This window comes from Moschus berezovskii, chromosome 15 (assembly GCF_049115385.1).
Source record: "Moschus berezovskii isolate FMDL1 chromosome 15, NW_MosBer_1.0, whole genome shotgun sequence".
NCBI classification, from domain to species: Eukaryota; Metazoa; Chordata; class Mammalia; order Artiodactyla; family Moschidae; genus Moschus; species Moschus berezovskii.
Window position 1 is genome coordinate 53,413,811 of NC_142474.1, and position 16,076 is coordinate 53,429,886.

At 39.5% G+C, this 16,076-nt stretch overlaps 1 protein-coding gene across 1 annotated transcript in view; it reads left to right on the plus strand.

Annotated features, from left to right (window-relative positions):
* CUBN (cubilin) overlaps positions 1–16,076 on the plus strand; it is a 271,996-nt gene that overhangs the window by 218,216 nt on the left and 37,704 nt on the right. The window contains exons 58-59 of the mRNA XM_055429374.2: positions 1,280–1,409; positions 6,428–6,645. Of these exons, the coding sequence (XP_055285349.2) occupies positions 1,280–1,409; positions 6,428–6,645 (348 nt within the window). The remainder of the gene's footprint in view (positions 1–1,279; positions 1,410–6,427; positions 6,646–16,076) is intronic.

Genomic DNA, 16,076 nt, shown 5'->3' on the forward strand with positions numbered 1-16,076 from the left:
CACAATATATAATAAATATAAACCTTTCTTGCTGCAGTGAGAATAGGGCACTTTCCATCACTGGGTAATGCAAGTTCATCCTTCTTACATGCAAGGTCAAACAAATAAAAATTCTATATTTTTTTACAATGGAATTTCATTCCATTTTTACAGCTGTTGTTTTATTGTCTAGTAGGAATGGAGAAGGAAATGGCAACCCACTCCAGTGTTCTTGCCTGGAGAATCCCAGGGACGGGGGAGCCTGGTGGGCTTCCGTCTATGGGGTCACACAGAGTCGGACACGACTGAAGTGACTTAGCAGCAGCAGCAGCAGGAATAACTAAGGGTTGTGGGCTATTAATTGCTGGCCTCAGGGCAAGGGATAGGCCTTGTTTCCTCAGTAAAATTTGTGTGAATATGGTCCTTACCAGTCTCAGGACTAGCTAGAAATACACAGGACCCAAGAGTTATGCATGTGAGCCCAAGAAGAAAACTTAACTCCATTATTCCAAAAGTGATTTCTGGAACATCACCTTGTAGTAGTCTATCATGGACATAGGAGACTCCAATCTTATTATTTAAGATGTTTAGATCACAGTCGTTCCTGGGTCCATAAGCCCACAATGTGCCTTGCATTCAGCACACCTTTTCTAAACTTCCAGCCATCACTGTCATCTCTTTGAATCTGTCACTTCAACGTAGAGGAAGGACGGTTCTATTCCAACACATGGAACATTCTCTCTCATTACCTTCACACTGGCCATTATTTTGGACTCAGATTTATTCCAGTCCAAGAGGTGCTTTGAAACATTCTTCCCTGCTTCTTACTGTTTTTTCCCTCCATGGCAGTGGAAAAGCATGAATTATTTGTAAACACAATAAAGAGAGGTTTATATTGCTCTACGGAGAAGGCAATGGCAAGCCACTCCAGTACTATTGCCTAGAAAATCCCATGGATGGAGGAGCCTGGTAGGCTGCAGTCCGTGGGGTTGCTAAGGGTCGGACACGACTGAGCAACTTCACTTTCACTTTTCACTTTCACACATTGGAGAAGGAAATGGCAACCCACTCCAGTGTTCTTGCCTGGAGAATCCCAGGGACGGGGGAGCCTGGTAGGCTTCCGTCTGTGGAGTCACACAGAGTTGGACATGACTGAAGTGACTTAGCAGCAGCAGCATATTGCTCTAAGACAAATGATTATCATCTCTCTTGGGGGTAACATAGTAAAGAATGTCTGACAATGACTTTTCTCTGCTTCGAGTCATAATCCTTCTCTGCATATCCCCCACTTCTGTCGCAGCCTGCGGTGGTGTGTTCAATCTCTCCACTGGAGTCATCAAGAGTCCTTCGTATAGCTACTCCAACTACCCTGACAACATGCACTGTCTTTACAGTATCACTGTCAGGAGCAACAGAGTCATCCAGCTCAAGTACGTATGACACATTACTTTCTTGAGAAAACTGTTTCAGCTCTGTTTACAGAGAAGATATTCCTTTAATGATGCAGAGAGTATTGATGCTCATCAGAGGTACATATGAGAATCTGGAGGAAGAGAAAGCAAGTCTGTGGTGTGGTCCTGGTAGCCTAGGACATGGCCTCCCTGCCCTCCACACAAACCAGTGGCCATGTGGGGAAAAACAGGCACTCCACCAGCTCAAACAATTGTTGGAGTTTTCCAACAGTTTTAAAGGAGTTTATTTAATGGGTGCAATGTTATAAGCCTATCTCAAAGGGTGTGGGGAGGGCAAGAGAAAGCAATTTTCATTTTGGAGACACATATAATACACGAAGAACATTAATGACCACTTGAACCATTCTCTTATTTAGTTCTTCATACAATCAGATGAGGTATATATTATTAATCTCACTGTACTGAAGAGAAAACTGAAGCTCAGGAGTATCACATAACTTTCCCAAAGTGATACACTATTAAATGAAAAGTCAAAAAAATCCTTATCAGATTTCCTCCCCAAATCATGTCCTTTATCCTTCCATATGCTCTCTCTCGAAAGGTAAATTTTCTAACTACTTAAGAAATTCATTTTATTCCTATTTCAGAATATTTCTAAACTGGTGCTCAACAAGCTTTCTTATATCATCAGTAAATTCTCCCCTGATCCTGCCTACTTCCAACAAGACTGATTAAGGGAAAGTAACCTGCAGTTCTCCAAGTGATAAAGTTCACAATTGTTGTCATCCAAGATGATATATTTCTAACTCCTGTGTTTCAGTGATATATAGCATGTGATGGAAAACTCATGGGCTAGGACTCCTCCTACCTCTGTTCCTCCTATATGACTGTGATCAATTCTCTCCCCCAAGTCATAAACTCTCTGCAGTTTACCTCCAGAGACTCACATATCACATGGGTCCTTGGACTGTAAGACAGGTGTCATCAGGTATGATTCCTGTAACAGATGGAGAGGGGCTACAAACTGGATCCTGAAGAACACTGCAACTCCACCTGAGACTGTTTAAGGATGCCATGCCCCAAAGTCAAAAAACCCTTTAAGTTCTCAGAACAAAAGCATAAACAACAACTGCCAGATGGCCAGGAGCAAGAGGTCTGTGAAGGGATCACCTGCTCAGAATGGAAGCTTAAGGGATAGTTCTTGTCATTTGCCATCATGGCACAATATTTGATTCTCACACGTGTAGGATTATATCATATGCTATAATATATATATAGTCCCTGGGGCTCTCCATAGTCAAAGGTCATATCAGTATGTTTGGAAAACTATTTATTATATTCTTTCTAAGAAACTGCCTTCTATTAAACAGATACTATTCTAGGTACCGCAGAAGTTGTAGACTATAGTAAAACACAGGTTTTTCAAGGTTATCAAAATATGCCAGCTTCATGAGGTTTTCTGGGTTAATGGGTTTTAACAGATACTTTCTGTGCTGTCATGGGAAAATGATGCAAACCCGAAAAAGTTTTGAATCCCTCCTGGAAATTCAGGTTTTTATCTTTCTTCATGGATTCATGTTGTGGAAAATAAATGTATTATCTATAGAAAATAAGAATGAAAGTAGTATTTTTGGAAGTTATCGAGCAATGTTTGGCCCTCTTCTTTTACAGGAACATTAAATGTTGCACATGGTTAAAGAAAATTAAGAAACTTTTCATCTTGATCTTTATCATCAGTTTGAAAACATTCAGCCAACCAAAACATGTTGTATCTTTTAAATATATTGTATCATTTTTTCTTAATGCTCTCTAATCATAAGATATTTAAAAAACTATTCCATATTATGTGCTATTTATTCCAGAGGCTTTGCCAACAATGGTTCATCTAGTCAAGGCTATGGTTTTTCCTGTAGTCATGTATGGATGTGAGAGCTGGACTATACAGAAGACTGAGCACTGAAGAATTGATGCTTTTGAGCTGTGGTGTTGGAGAAGACTCTTAACAGTCCCTTGGACTGCAAGGAGATCAAACCAGTCCATCCTAGATGAAGTCAGTCCTGAATATTCATTGGAAGGACTGATGCTGAAGCTGAAACTCCAATACTTCGGCCACCTGATGCGAAGAACTGACTCATTTGAAAAGACCCTGATGCTAGGAAAGATTGAAGGCGGGAGGAGAAGGGGATGACAGAGGATGAGATGGTTGGAGGGCATCACCAACTCAATGGTCATGAATTTGAGTAAATTCCTGGAGTTGGTGATGGACAGGGAGGTCTGGCGTGCTGCAGTCCATGGGGTTGCAAAGAGTAGGACACGACTGAGCAACTGAACAGAGGCTAGAAAAAAGACAGAAAAAAAAAAAACAAAACCCAAATAACCCACCAGAAAACAAAAACACCTGAGACAGAAGAAGAACCTACCAAAATGATGACAGGGTATCAAATTACTTAAACAGATTTTTTTTTTTAAAGCTATAATAAACCCACCATAATTCTTAAGAAAATCTAGGAGAATATATACATGAATAATTGGTTCACTTTGCTGTACCCAGAAACTAACACAACATTGTAAATCAACTATACTTCAATAAAAAAGAAAAGAAATAGTATGTTGCTGCTGCTGCTGCTGCTAAGTCACTTCAGTCGTGTCCGACTCTGTGTGACCCCATAGACGGAAGCTCAACAGGCTCCCCTGTCCCTGGGATTCTCCAGGCAAGAACACTGGAGTGGGTTGCCATTTCCTTCTCCAATGTGTGAAAGTGGAAAGTGAAAAGTGAAAGTGAAGTCGCTCAGTCGTGTCCGACCCTTAGCGACCCCACGGACTGCAGCCTACCAGGCTCATCCATCCATGGGATTTTCTAGGCGAGAGTACTGGAGTGGCTTGCCATTGCCTTCTCCGAAATACTATGTTAGGCAATAAAAAGTCAGGGTTGTATCTGTCAGGATAGGTTATAAATGGTAACAAACAACCCCAAAGCACAGTAGCTTAACTTAGCAAGTTTCTTTCTTACTTGTATGAGTGTGTCCAGAGTGGTCTAGCAAGGAATCACCCCCTAACATGGTCACTCAGCCACGAAGGTTGATGGAAACTCATTTTACATTTGCTTCTGTGATCATCACTGCAGTGGGAGGCAGTGTGCAAATTGAGTAGTAGTTCTTAAAACTTCTACCAAAATGAATATGCATGACAACTGTTTACATTTCTGGGGCCAAAGTATCTCTTAGGGCCATGTCAGATCTCTAGTGTCTGTCACAAAAAGACAATCCTAATAAATGTCAGGAAGGTCCAGAGCTGGGATGAGTGGTAACATACCCGTGATACTACAGTGATCTAAAGTGTGAATTACTCCTTACCTCAGTAAAGCAAGATGCAAGAGAATTTAATTCATTCTTTCGTACCATTGGTTTCTTACTTTTTTTTTTTTCTGAGGAATAACTTATTTAATATTTCTGGTTTTCAAAATCACAGAAATAATAATCTTTTGTTGGGTCTGTTCTTTTCCTTTTCTTTTTTTTTTTTAGCATCTTCTTTATTCCAGGTACCTTAGTTTAGTTTTAGTTACCTATAGCTTCATTTCCAGAGAAGGCAGTGGCACCCCACTCCAGTACTCTTGCCTGGAAAATCCCATGGACGGAGAAGCCTGATAGGCTGCAGTCCATGGGGTCGCTAAGAGTCAGACATGACTGAGTGACTTCACTTTCACTTTTCACTTTCATGCATTGGAGAAGGAAATGGTAACCCACTCCAGTATTCTTGCCTGGAGAAACCCAGGGATGGGGAAACCTGGTGGGCTGCCGTCTATGGGGTTGCACAGAGTCGGACACGACTGAAGTGACTTAGCAGCAGCAGCAGCAGCTTCATTTAACCTTAGAATAAAGTCCGTTTTAAAAGAAACAGAGTGTAAGAATAAAAATGAAGCTCTGCTTCTAAAACCAGCATTTTGTCCACTCTGTTATATTGGCATCCTTCCCATAAATAAAGAATACGATAATTGTACCAGTTGATGTCACAAAAGTAACAACGGAGCAGAGTAAATACCATATTTTTAATGAGACTGGGAAACTAAAGTGTTGCTCAAATGATAAATGAGTATCATTTCAGCTTGTCAAAGCTTAATGTCAAAGAGACTTAATACGTCCTTGACTATAAAATCCTGGAAGTCCAAAGCTGTGTCTTATTCATCTGTATATTCCAAAAGCTTATCATCAGTTCAGTTCAGTTCAGTCACTCAGTTGTGTCCAGTTCTTTGCGATCCCATGGACTGCAGCATGCCAGGCCTCCCTGTCCATCACCAACTCCAGGAGTTACTCAGACTCATGTCCATTGAGCTGGTGATACCATCCAACCATCTCCTCCTCTGTCATCCCCTTCTACTCCCACTTCAATCTTTCCCAGCATCAGGGTCTTTTCAAATGAGTCAGTTCTTCGCATCAGGTGACCAAAATATTGGAGTTTCAGCTGTAGCCTCAGTCCTTTCAATGAATATTCAGGATTGATTTCCTTCAGGATGGACTGGTTAGATTTCCTTGCAGTCCAAGGAACTGTCAAGAGTCTTCTCCAACACCACAGTTCAAAAGCATCAATTCTTCGGCACTCAACTTTATAATCCAACTCTCACATCCATACATGACTACTGGAAAACCATAGCTTTGACTAGACAGACATTTGTTGGCAAAGTAATGTCTCTGCTTTTTAATATGCTATCTAGGTTGGTCATAACTTTACTTCCAAGGAGCAAGCATCTTTTAATTTCATGGCTGCAGTCACCGTCTGCAGTGCTTTTGGAGAAAAATAAAGTCAGCCACTGTGTCCACTGTTTCCCCATCTATTTGCCTTATTCTAGTCTCTCAAAAAATTTCCTCTAAACTTTTGAACTGATCAGTAAAATAGTATATTATTTCTAATGTTTCCTAGCAAGTGAATCGCAGATGTTCGTTAACCTTTGTCCTGTCTTTTTTTAAAAAATAAGAGCTAAAGCTATAATTTAATGGAAGCACAAATGGAGAACATCACTATTAACAAGGTTCATTTCACAGGTTCAATGATTTTGATGTGGTTCCCTCGGCTTCCTGCTCTGAAGACTACTTGGCAGTTTACGATGGTTCTGACATCAATGATCCCCTTCTTGGCCAATTCTGTGGCTCCAACCTTCCACCAAGTATTAGGAGCAGCAATAATAGTATGTTCCTGGTGTTCAAGACAGATTCAATTCAAACAGCAAGAGGTTGGAGGATAACTTTCCGGCAGACATTGGGTAAGAATTTTGGACCTGTAAATCTGTTTTTTATAACTGTTACTGTTCTGCTTTAATTTTTTTCACCTGTCTAAAGTTGCTCTTCATTTAAGTTTTGAGGAATGTGTCACATAAAATTTTGGTTTTAAAAATTACATATAAGGTATGTTGAGTGAAAAAAAAATGACTCAACAAATGTGTCTCTCTACTATTTAAAGATGCAAAGTCTGTTTAGAGTACCATCTCAAACAGGACTTGAGTCTCATTATCACCCATGAAAATGGTGGGAGTTGAGCCTGTAGGTAGCAAGGGCCAGATCAAAAAAAAAAAAAAAAAAAGGCCTTGTGGCCTGTGTTGACTTTATCCTTAAAATGGTGAGGAGCCTGGGAGAATTTTAAGTAATGCATGTCGAGACTCTGCTTCTAGAAACATCATAGTGGTAGCAGGGTAGAGAAAGGCTTGGTGCTGTGTGCTTAATCGTTCAGTCGTGTCCAACTCTTTGCGACCCCATGAACTGTAGCCCACCAGGCTTCTCTGTCCATGGGATTCTCCAGGCAAGAATACTGGAGTGGGTAGCCTATCCCTCCTCAGGGGTTCTTCCCAACTCAGGGATTGAACCCAGGACTCCCACATTGCAGGTGGATTCTTTACCATGTGAGCCACTAGGGAAGCCCAAGAATACTGGAGAGGGTAGCTTATCCCTTCTCCAAGGAAAATTCCTGATCCAGGAATAAAACCAGGGTTTCCTGCATTGCAGGCAGATTCTTTACTGACCGAGCTATCCAGGAAACTGAGAAAGACTCGGAGGACTCATTAACCTCTAAAGGAAGAAGCTCATTACAGAATTCTAGATGAGGAAAGTTGAAGGCTCAAACTAACACAGGGGGAATAGAAACAGAAGGAAAGGTGAAAAATCTCAGAGATACTTAGAAGGTAGAATACTCTGGAAGTACAGTGTTGGGAACTTGATGCTTATTAATGAGGACATGAGTTGAGAATGACTTTTTGTGGGTGACTCACTGATGAGTAGGGGCATCCCTAGTGGCTCAAAGGGCAAAGAATCTGCCTGCCATGTCGAAGACCCAGGTTTGATCCCTAGGTTGGGAAGATCCCCTGGAGAAGAGTTTGGCAACCCACTCCAGTATGCTTGCTTAGAGAATTCCATGGACAGAGGCACCTGGCAGGCTACAGCCCATGGGGTCACAAAGAGTCAGACATGATTAAGCGACTAACACTTTCACTTTCTTTCACTAGTTAGTGGTGCCTTAGGAGGCTGAGGTTTAGGGAAACCAAATATTATATTTGGTTTGGATCATTTTGGGTTGGAGGACCTATGAGATATCTAAATGGAGAAATACAGGAGGAAATTGAACCCTGAGAAGCAATTTGGGCACAAAGTAGTGATCATGGAGCCATTTAAAGGTAAAAGAGAAATCCAGGTGAGAGGCTTAATCAAAAATAGCACCCTTGTCTGTAATAGCACTGCTTCTGAGAAATAATTATCTGTAAATATGAACTTAGAACTTTTTTTAAAAAGCTTTTTATTTTGTATTGAAAGTGTTAGTTGCTCAGTTGTATCCAACTCTTTGTGACTCCATGAACTGTAGCCCATCAGTTTCCTCTGTCCATGGGATTTTCCAGGCAAGAATACTGGAGTGATTTGCCATTCCCTTCTCCAGGGGATCTTCCTTACCCAGGGATTTAACCAAGGTCTCCTGCATTGCAGGCAGATTCTTTACTGTCTGAGCCACCGGGAAAACCCTATTTTGTATTGGGGCATAGCCAATTAACAATGTGGTGATAATTTCAGGTGAACAGTGAAGGGACTCAGCCATACATATACATATATCCATTCTCTCCCAAACTTCCCTCCCATTGCAGGCTGCCACATAACATTGAGCAGAGTTCCCTGTGCTATACAGTAGGTCCTTGTTGGTTATCCATTTTAGCTTAGAACTTTAAGTTCATTAAAATATAAAGTAGCTAACCAGTTCTCTCTTCATCTGTACTTGTAGCATCAGTCTAAGATCATTTGTATCTGACTCTGGGAAGTGTTCTGATTCTTCACTTTGAATATAGAAGTGATCAATGTTCTAAAAACAAAGAGCTCACAAAACAAATCACTTACTGTGACTACTCAGAGAGACCTGGGGCGTTTTCTACAATAAGAATTCTACCTCAGTGTTCAAACTCTTTCTTTCTGTTTACCCCATGCTGAGCCAAACCTTCATGCCTCTGATAGCAATCAGAGCTTACCTTCACCTTCTTTACATTTGGTATGTGATTTTTGTCGTGCATTTCTCGAGGGAAGCAATTAGACATTTGTGTTTTGAAGGCTTCCCAATAAAACACAGACATTGTGACAAATGGAATCAGAAAATCAGAAACCCTTCTTATCTATATCAACAATAACTTGAAAGCAAGTCTTAGGGTCGACAGGGAGCATTCATTGCCTTAATAGAATTGCCTAAGTGAAATGGCATACAAAACACGGAAGGCTATTTTGAAAAAAAAACTTTATTTTCCTTTGGAGATTTTTTACACAAAAGAACTCATCTATCCATGCCTTTAGCACAGACTTTAGAATCAAATGACATGTAAATTGCATAGCTCATTCTACCCGCTTTCAAATTGTTTTTCTTTTTCCTAATATATTCTCACATGCTCATTGAAGTCATCTTAAAGCACTCTACATAGTCGTCACCTGCGTGAAGCTTAGCCAGTGTTCCCTAACCTCATGAATTATGATGTTTTTCTGAGCTACAAAAAGACATTTCGGGACTTCATGTGATTTTACTGAACTGAAGTAGCACAGAAGGAAAAATCGTATACTGTCAAAGCCCCTGCTTACCCATAAACATTGGACACTTTCAGTCAATAACTGTTTTCCTCTGGTCACAGAGAAAAAGTTTACATGCAGAGAGCAGAAATGGGGTTTCATTCCTTACCAGGCATGTGCTACCCCTGCATGCCCATCACCTCTTCCTTTTTAAAAAATATTTATTTGGCTACACTGGGCCTTAGTTGTGGCATGTGGGATCTTTAGTTGCAGCATGCAGGATCTATTTCCCTGACCAAGGATCAAACATGCACCCTCTGCATTGGTAGCACAGAATCTTAGCCACTGGACCACCAGGGAAGTTCCCATCTCACTTCTTCATGTATAAATGCCATCAGCCACTTGGGAATAATTAAAGAATAATTTTAAGTTATGTTTAGTGGGTTTTTTTTTTTTACTGAACACCTGAGTATTACAATTTTGTGCTGTTTTGATCTTAAAAACCTTTCAAGACCGTATATATAAATTCACTGTTTGCTCTGCATAGCTTTTCAGTTTGATTTGGTTTTTGTTGTTTCTGGTGAGGAAAAGGGAGAGCAACCATAAAGGGTATGATGAATTCTAGGGTTTATAGAATATTTTCACTACAGGCCTAGAGAAAAATCTTAAGCTTGGCTAATAAGATGCACTTTTCACCTCAGTGTCATCCATTTCAAACTGCCCTGAGCATCCTGTAAAGAGAGAAAAAACAACTTTATGGATGGGACAGCGAGTTTTTGTTTCCAAAACTGTTGGTTTAGCCTGGAAAGCAGTGTTTTCCCTGAATAAATAATTGATATGAAATGGAGGCCATTTTAGTCGGCAGCTGCTCACTTTCGTTCATCTTGACCTGAACCCTAGAGTTTTACAAACTTGCTATTTCACTTCCACACTTGACAATACTTTATATAAATCTGCTTTAATTTTTCAGAAGTCACTGAAGTGCCGACTCATACAATTATGTAATCATTAGGTAACTTCTCCTCGTACATTTGTTATATTTATATTGCTAATAGGTCAGAACAAATTTGAGGGAAATATCCCCCTGGTTCGTTGCTAATGAATTATGTGGTGAAATTGGGTCTCCTCTTTAATGGAGCTTTTGCTATGAAGGGCCGCCTGCATGGAGTGGAAGGTAAGGAGGAAGCAAAGTCAGCCCTTCCCGGGGGCTGACACTTTCCTGTGAAAGACACCTGCCTTCTCACTTTCCCCATCAGTCCTACTCTACATGAATAAGTGATTCTGGATAACCGATAACCAGGGACCTAGTCATCCTGAGCTCCTGGGATCTGTGGATATCTGAAATTATCTGCAGATCTGAGCCTTTCTCTGGAAAGAAGACAAATCTTTCATCCATTTGTCAGTGGTGTTTGTAATCCCATGAAGTTTAAACAGGCATCAGTCCTATAGGTTGTGCTGAAGTGGGCAAGCCCCACAGGGCACAACTGACACTCATGAGTATCCATTATTCTGTCCACTTCTGCTTGTTTAGTTCTGCCCCCGCTTCACCACCAGGGTTTGCTTCCACCCTGGCTGTGCTTGCTAAGTCACTCACCCAACATTTCAGATCTGCAGACTTGTTTGTAAGTCATCAAAGCCCCCTTTTCTTATTTTACTGATCTCACACCAGAGTACTGTCCAGTCAGTCTGTTTTTGACATGCTCATCACATTAGGTACGAAACTTCTAGAAACAGGATTAGAATCAGTGATTCAAAGTATGTATACTGACTGTGTTGGACCCTAGTCACTAAATGCTAAAGTGCTGTAGAATACATTACTTAAGAAAACAAGTTTAGTGACTATGTTCAGCTTTTATCCACTAAAAAGGTCAACTTGAATTATTACTATATTTTGTCTTTCAAGAATTTGATGGGGATGCAGTAGGTAATTTCTGTAAAGGATCTGAGATGTCAAAAAGGACTGATATATATCAGAAAGTAAAATTAAAGATCTGGATTTCTATAAGGTTCCATGACCTACCCCACTCTCTCTCTAAGGCAGAGGAGGAGAGATAGGCTCATTGTTATCAACAGCAGCACTCCTGGGTGCAATTATTTCATGTTCTTTCATATTCACCATGCACTTAAATCTAACCAGCAAACCCTAAAGTATGTTTAAGCCAAAATCAGAAGCTAAATTCCAATAAATTCCAAAGCCTGGCAGACACCTGGGCTTCCTGGGTAGCACTAGTGGTAAAGAACCTGCCTGCCAATCTAGGAGAAGAAAGAGACATGGGTTCGATCCCTGGGTTGGGAAGATCCCCTGGAGAAGGGTTTGGCAAGCCACTCCAGGATGCTTGCCTGGAGAATTCCATGGACAGAGGAGCCTGGCAGGCTACATACAGTCTGTAGGATCGCAAAGAGTCAAACATGACTGAAGCGACTTAGCACACGCGGCAGACACCTAGCACATAGCTATTACTCCATCAATATTGGTTATATGAATAAATGAAAGAATAGATGGATAAATGTAAAGTTACATCACACTATGTATTCTATGTATGTGTTATACGTTATATTATATCTAGATTCGTCTCATTCTCAACATGGAGTCATGGTACAGACAGTTCTGCTATTTCTCGGGGTAGTGACCTGGATGACTTTCATACTTAGAGAATTAGGTCAGACTCAGCATTCGGGTCATGTGTTTCTGGCCTCTTGATTTTTACCAGTTTTATTTAGAAACTGTCTCTCAGACGTGCTGCAAGTAAACAGGTGGCAGTGGTGGGAAGAAGCTGAGGCAGTTGAACAAGAGTTGCTTGTAAGAGAGGACAGGAGAGATGGAAAGGTATTCAGAGAAAGCTGATGACAGCCTGGGGCCCCAAAGATGGAAAAGAAAACCACAACAAATGGAGGAAAATGTAACAACATCTCAAATTCAGATTTTTGCTTCTAGTTATTTGTAAATTTCATGGTTTTGGTGTGAAGTTTGGACTTTGAGAGGCATTCTAAAGTTCTATGGCTAAACATTAAAGAAAACCCAAAAAAACATAAATATAAAAACATTTAGAGACACTAGCAATGTTTCTGTGTCTCTTTGGTCCTTCCGAGCAGCCTGATATTAGCTGCCAGATGACATTACTTTTAAAAGTACAATTACAATAAGGTAGTTGAATTACAAAGTGAATAACTTTGTAAGTCACTGCTTAGGTAACCCTCAGTTTAGCAGTAATGGGGCTATTACGCGAAAGAAGTGTTGTTTGTCTGTTCTCTTAAAGTCATTTGCTCCCTCTGATGAAGTCTGACAATGAGATGAGCCGCAATTGTAAACCCATTTGCAGAAAGCTCAACTAAGCTTATTTCCGCTCTTTTTAAGTATTGCAACTTTCACTGGTGATTAGGTTCCTCTTGGGAGATGATGTCAAAGGCAAGGTTTCTCCTTTGTGGGTTTTATTGACAAGGGTTTTTAGCTGAGCCCTGGATGTGCGAATATGATAAAGAAGCCACCAAATGCTTAGTTCACCAAAACCAAGTAAACTGGAATAAAATGCCAGATCAGCCAAAAAAAAAAGGTTTTTATTAAAATGTATTCCAATATCAGTCTGTGTTCTCACTTTCCACCCCCCTTCTCAATTTCCACCCCCCTCTTGAATGATCATATTGCTGCCCCTTGACGGATAGGGTTGTCATTGGGAAAAGAAAACCAGATGGTATTGTGAAAACCAATCTCAGTGATAAAATTGAGTTAATAGTAAATTATAAGATAACACTTCGAAAAGCACTGAAAAAAACAAGAAGCTAGCAAACAGTTATTCTGTATATCCAAAAATGCTCCAGCTCTTCTAAAAATGCGCACCTCATCAGACAACTGGGTGTTTGGGGTTAGATTATTTATAAGCATAGGTTTCCTGTAATAATCATTATTCTTATTCACTGGTCCTGGCTTTGATATAGTATTTCCAGGAACATACAAGCAGACTGTCTTGTTTATGCCTGGTCAGCATAAACACTGAAGAAGATTCTTTGGTTGTAAATCAGTTGTTTAGAGATAAAACATTATCAGGGACTATATTCTTCTCTTTGTTCTGTTACCTTTGTGTGGGATCTTTAATTTCAACTCACTCCCAAGTGAAGATGTCCTGGTTGTCCACCTATCACTAAGCTTCTACAAGAGGTGCTTTGCATGGGTTTTCTCATATAATCCTCACCACCACCCATGAGACAGAATGGATTATCCCATTTTCCAAGTAAGGAAAAGAGAAGTTAGGAGATTAATTACTTTGCTTGCAGTCAAATAATTTGTAAGAAGTAAAGCCAACCTTAGTAGGACTGTCTCCTAAATTCATCCTTTTTCTCATCTGCCCATATGTTTTCCACATAGATCAGTAAACATACTCCGGATGATGAGAGATTCTGGGAGTGAGTTTTCTCAAAAGCAAGTCATTTCTTTTCTCACTCTTTGGAGAGATAGAACTATTGATATTTTTCTTCATTTTCATCTTCTCATTTGACTCTGCCTGCTTTCCAATTTGTGCCTAGTCCTAAACAGAGCATTTAATTTACTAATGTCAGTGTGTTAGTCGCTCAGTTGTGTCTGACTCTTTGCAATCTTCATGGACTGTAGTCCACTAGGCTCCTATGCCCATGAGATTCTCCAGGCAAGAATACTGGAGTGGGTTGCCATTCCCTTCTCCAGGGGATCTTCCCAATCCAGGGATTGAACCCAGATCTCCCACACTGCAGGCAGATTCTTTACCATCTGAACTGCCAGTTTAATTTACTATTACTATATAAATATTGTAGTAAGAGTCACTGCTTCTTCCTTACCAGAAGGAAAGGAAAATATATATTTTAATAAAATATACTGTTTATAAATAATGTATTATAGCAAAGTTTTATATTTATGTGATATTTATATTTATATGAATATATTTTATATTATAAATACATTATATATAATATATATTTTGTAGTATTTCTATTTTAAGTAATACTTATATTTATATGTATACATATACACACATACAGTAAAAAACCATTATCTTTCTAATGTTGACAAACATCACATCTATCATATCAGCTTTGCACAGCATAGTGGTAAAGAATTAGCACAAATATGTGGAATATAATTGCATTGGAATATAAAGGTAATACATTTCTATATAACAAAAATCTCTACCTCCAAATTACAGCCTCCAATTTAGTAAAAATTTCTCAAAATTCTCATGGCTCATAGTTGGTAAAGAATTCACTTGCAATGCAGGAGACCCCGGTTCAATTCCTGGGTTGGAAAGATCCCCTGGAGAAGGGATAGGCTATCCACTCCAGTATTCTTGGGCTTCCCTTGTGGTTCAGACGGTAAAGAATCCGCCTGCAATGTGGGAGACCTGGGTTTGATCCCTGGGCTGGGAAGATCCTCTGGAGAAGGGAAAGGCTACCCAATCCAATGTTCTAACCTGGAGAATTCCATGGACTGTATAGACCATGGGGTCGCAAGGAGCCAGACACAACTGAGCGACTTTCACTTTCTCAAAATTCCACCAAAATTAAGGAATTTGGGCTTTTTTAAATGCTGTAACCCTGATTGGCATTCTTACTATATACTCTAGTTTACAAACTGGGAAAGAGTTACACAGAAATGACTTGACAGGGTCTCTTAGCACATCTTGAGCAGAATTGGGGAAATAATCCCTGCCTCCATTAAATAGCTCTGCCATCAGAATCATAAAATTTAAATATCAATAGTATAATGTGCAATCTAATGTATCATTGAGAACAACAAAACAATTCCATGTCCTTGTTTACATTATTAGACACTATTGTACACTTGATCTGGATTGATGAATTTCACATCTTTTCTATTGTAACTTATATTATGACTATTGAATGGCACACTGCTCTTAATCCTGCTCTCTCTAAATAAAACATTTTCTAATTTTTTTCTAGCTTTTGACTTTGTCAATGATGAGAAAAGTCATACTTCTAAGTAGTGTTGCTGCATGTTAAAGTGTCTGGAGTTTTAAAATATTTTTGTATTTTCTCTGCCTTCTGAAATTCAGCATTAGGAGAATGGATTTTCTTAAATAACAGACCTAACATCATTTATAACTTCAAGTTTTTAGCTAAACAAGCATTTTCCTACAAAAAACTACCCCTTTGGCAGTGTTTTAAATCTTTTGATGGTATTTTTTGATGTTGTTCTGCTAATTGTTTCTTCACAATGAGATGTGACACAAAAGTCAACTAAGTTAGCTTTGAAACAGGCTAATACCTAAGACCAAAAAGTTATATATAGACATACATACACAGGAACACATGCATAATATGTTTACAACATAGTTACAACTTTATAATTCAAGAAATATATTTAGTCCCAAGATTTCCCCTTATAAACTTAGATTAGACAGCAAAGGTCCATCCAGTAAGAACTATCAATATGTTTTCTATGCATTCCTTAATTGTTTATTCAATAGCATTCACCATTTACTATCCAGGCAGTGAGCTTTCCTTTGGGGACACAAAGATGAATTCAACAAGGTGCTTGTTTTTGAGAATCTTATTCAAGAGTCAGGAAATAATTGTAAATTATGCACGGCAAATGCTTTTGTCAGAAGTATGTGCAGAGGACAGCAGGGGCGGGAAGAAAGGGATCTGAAGTACATTGGTGTTGAGTAAAATTTAAAAAAAAAACACA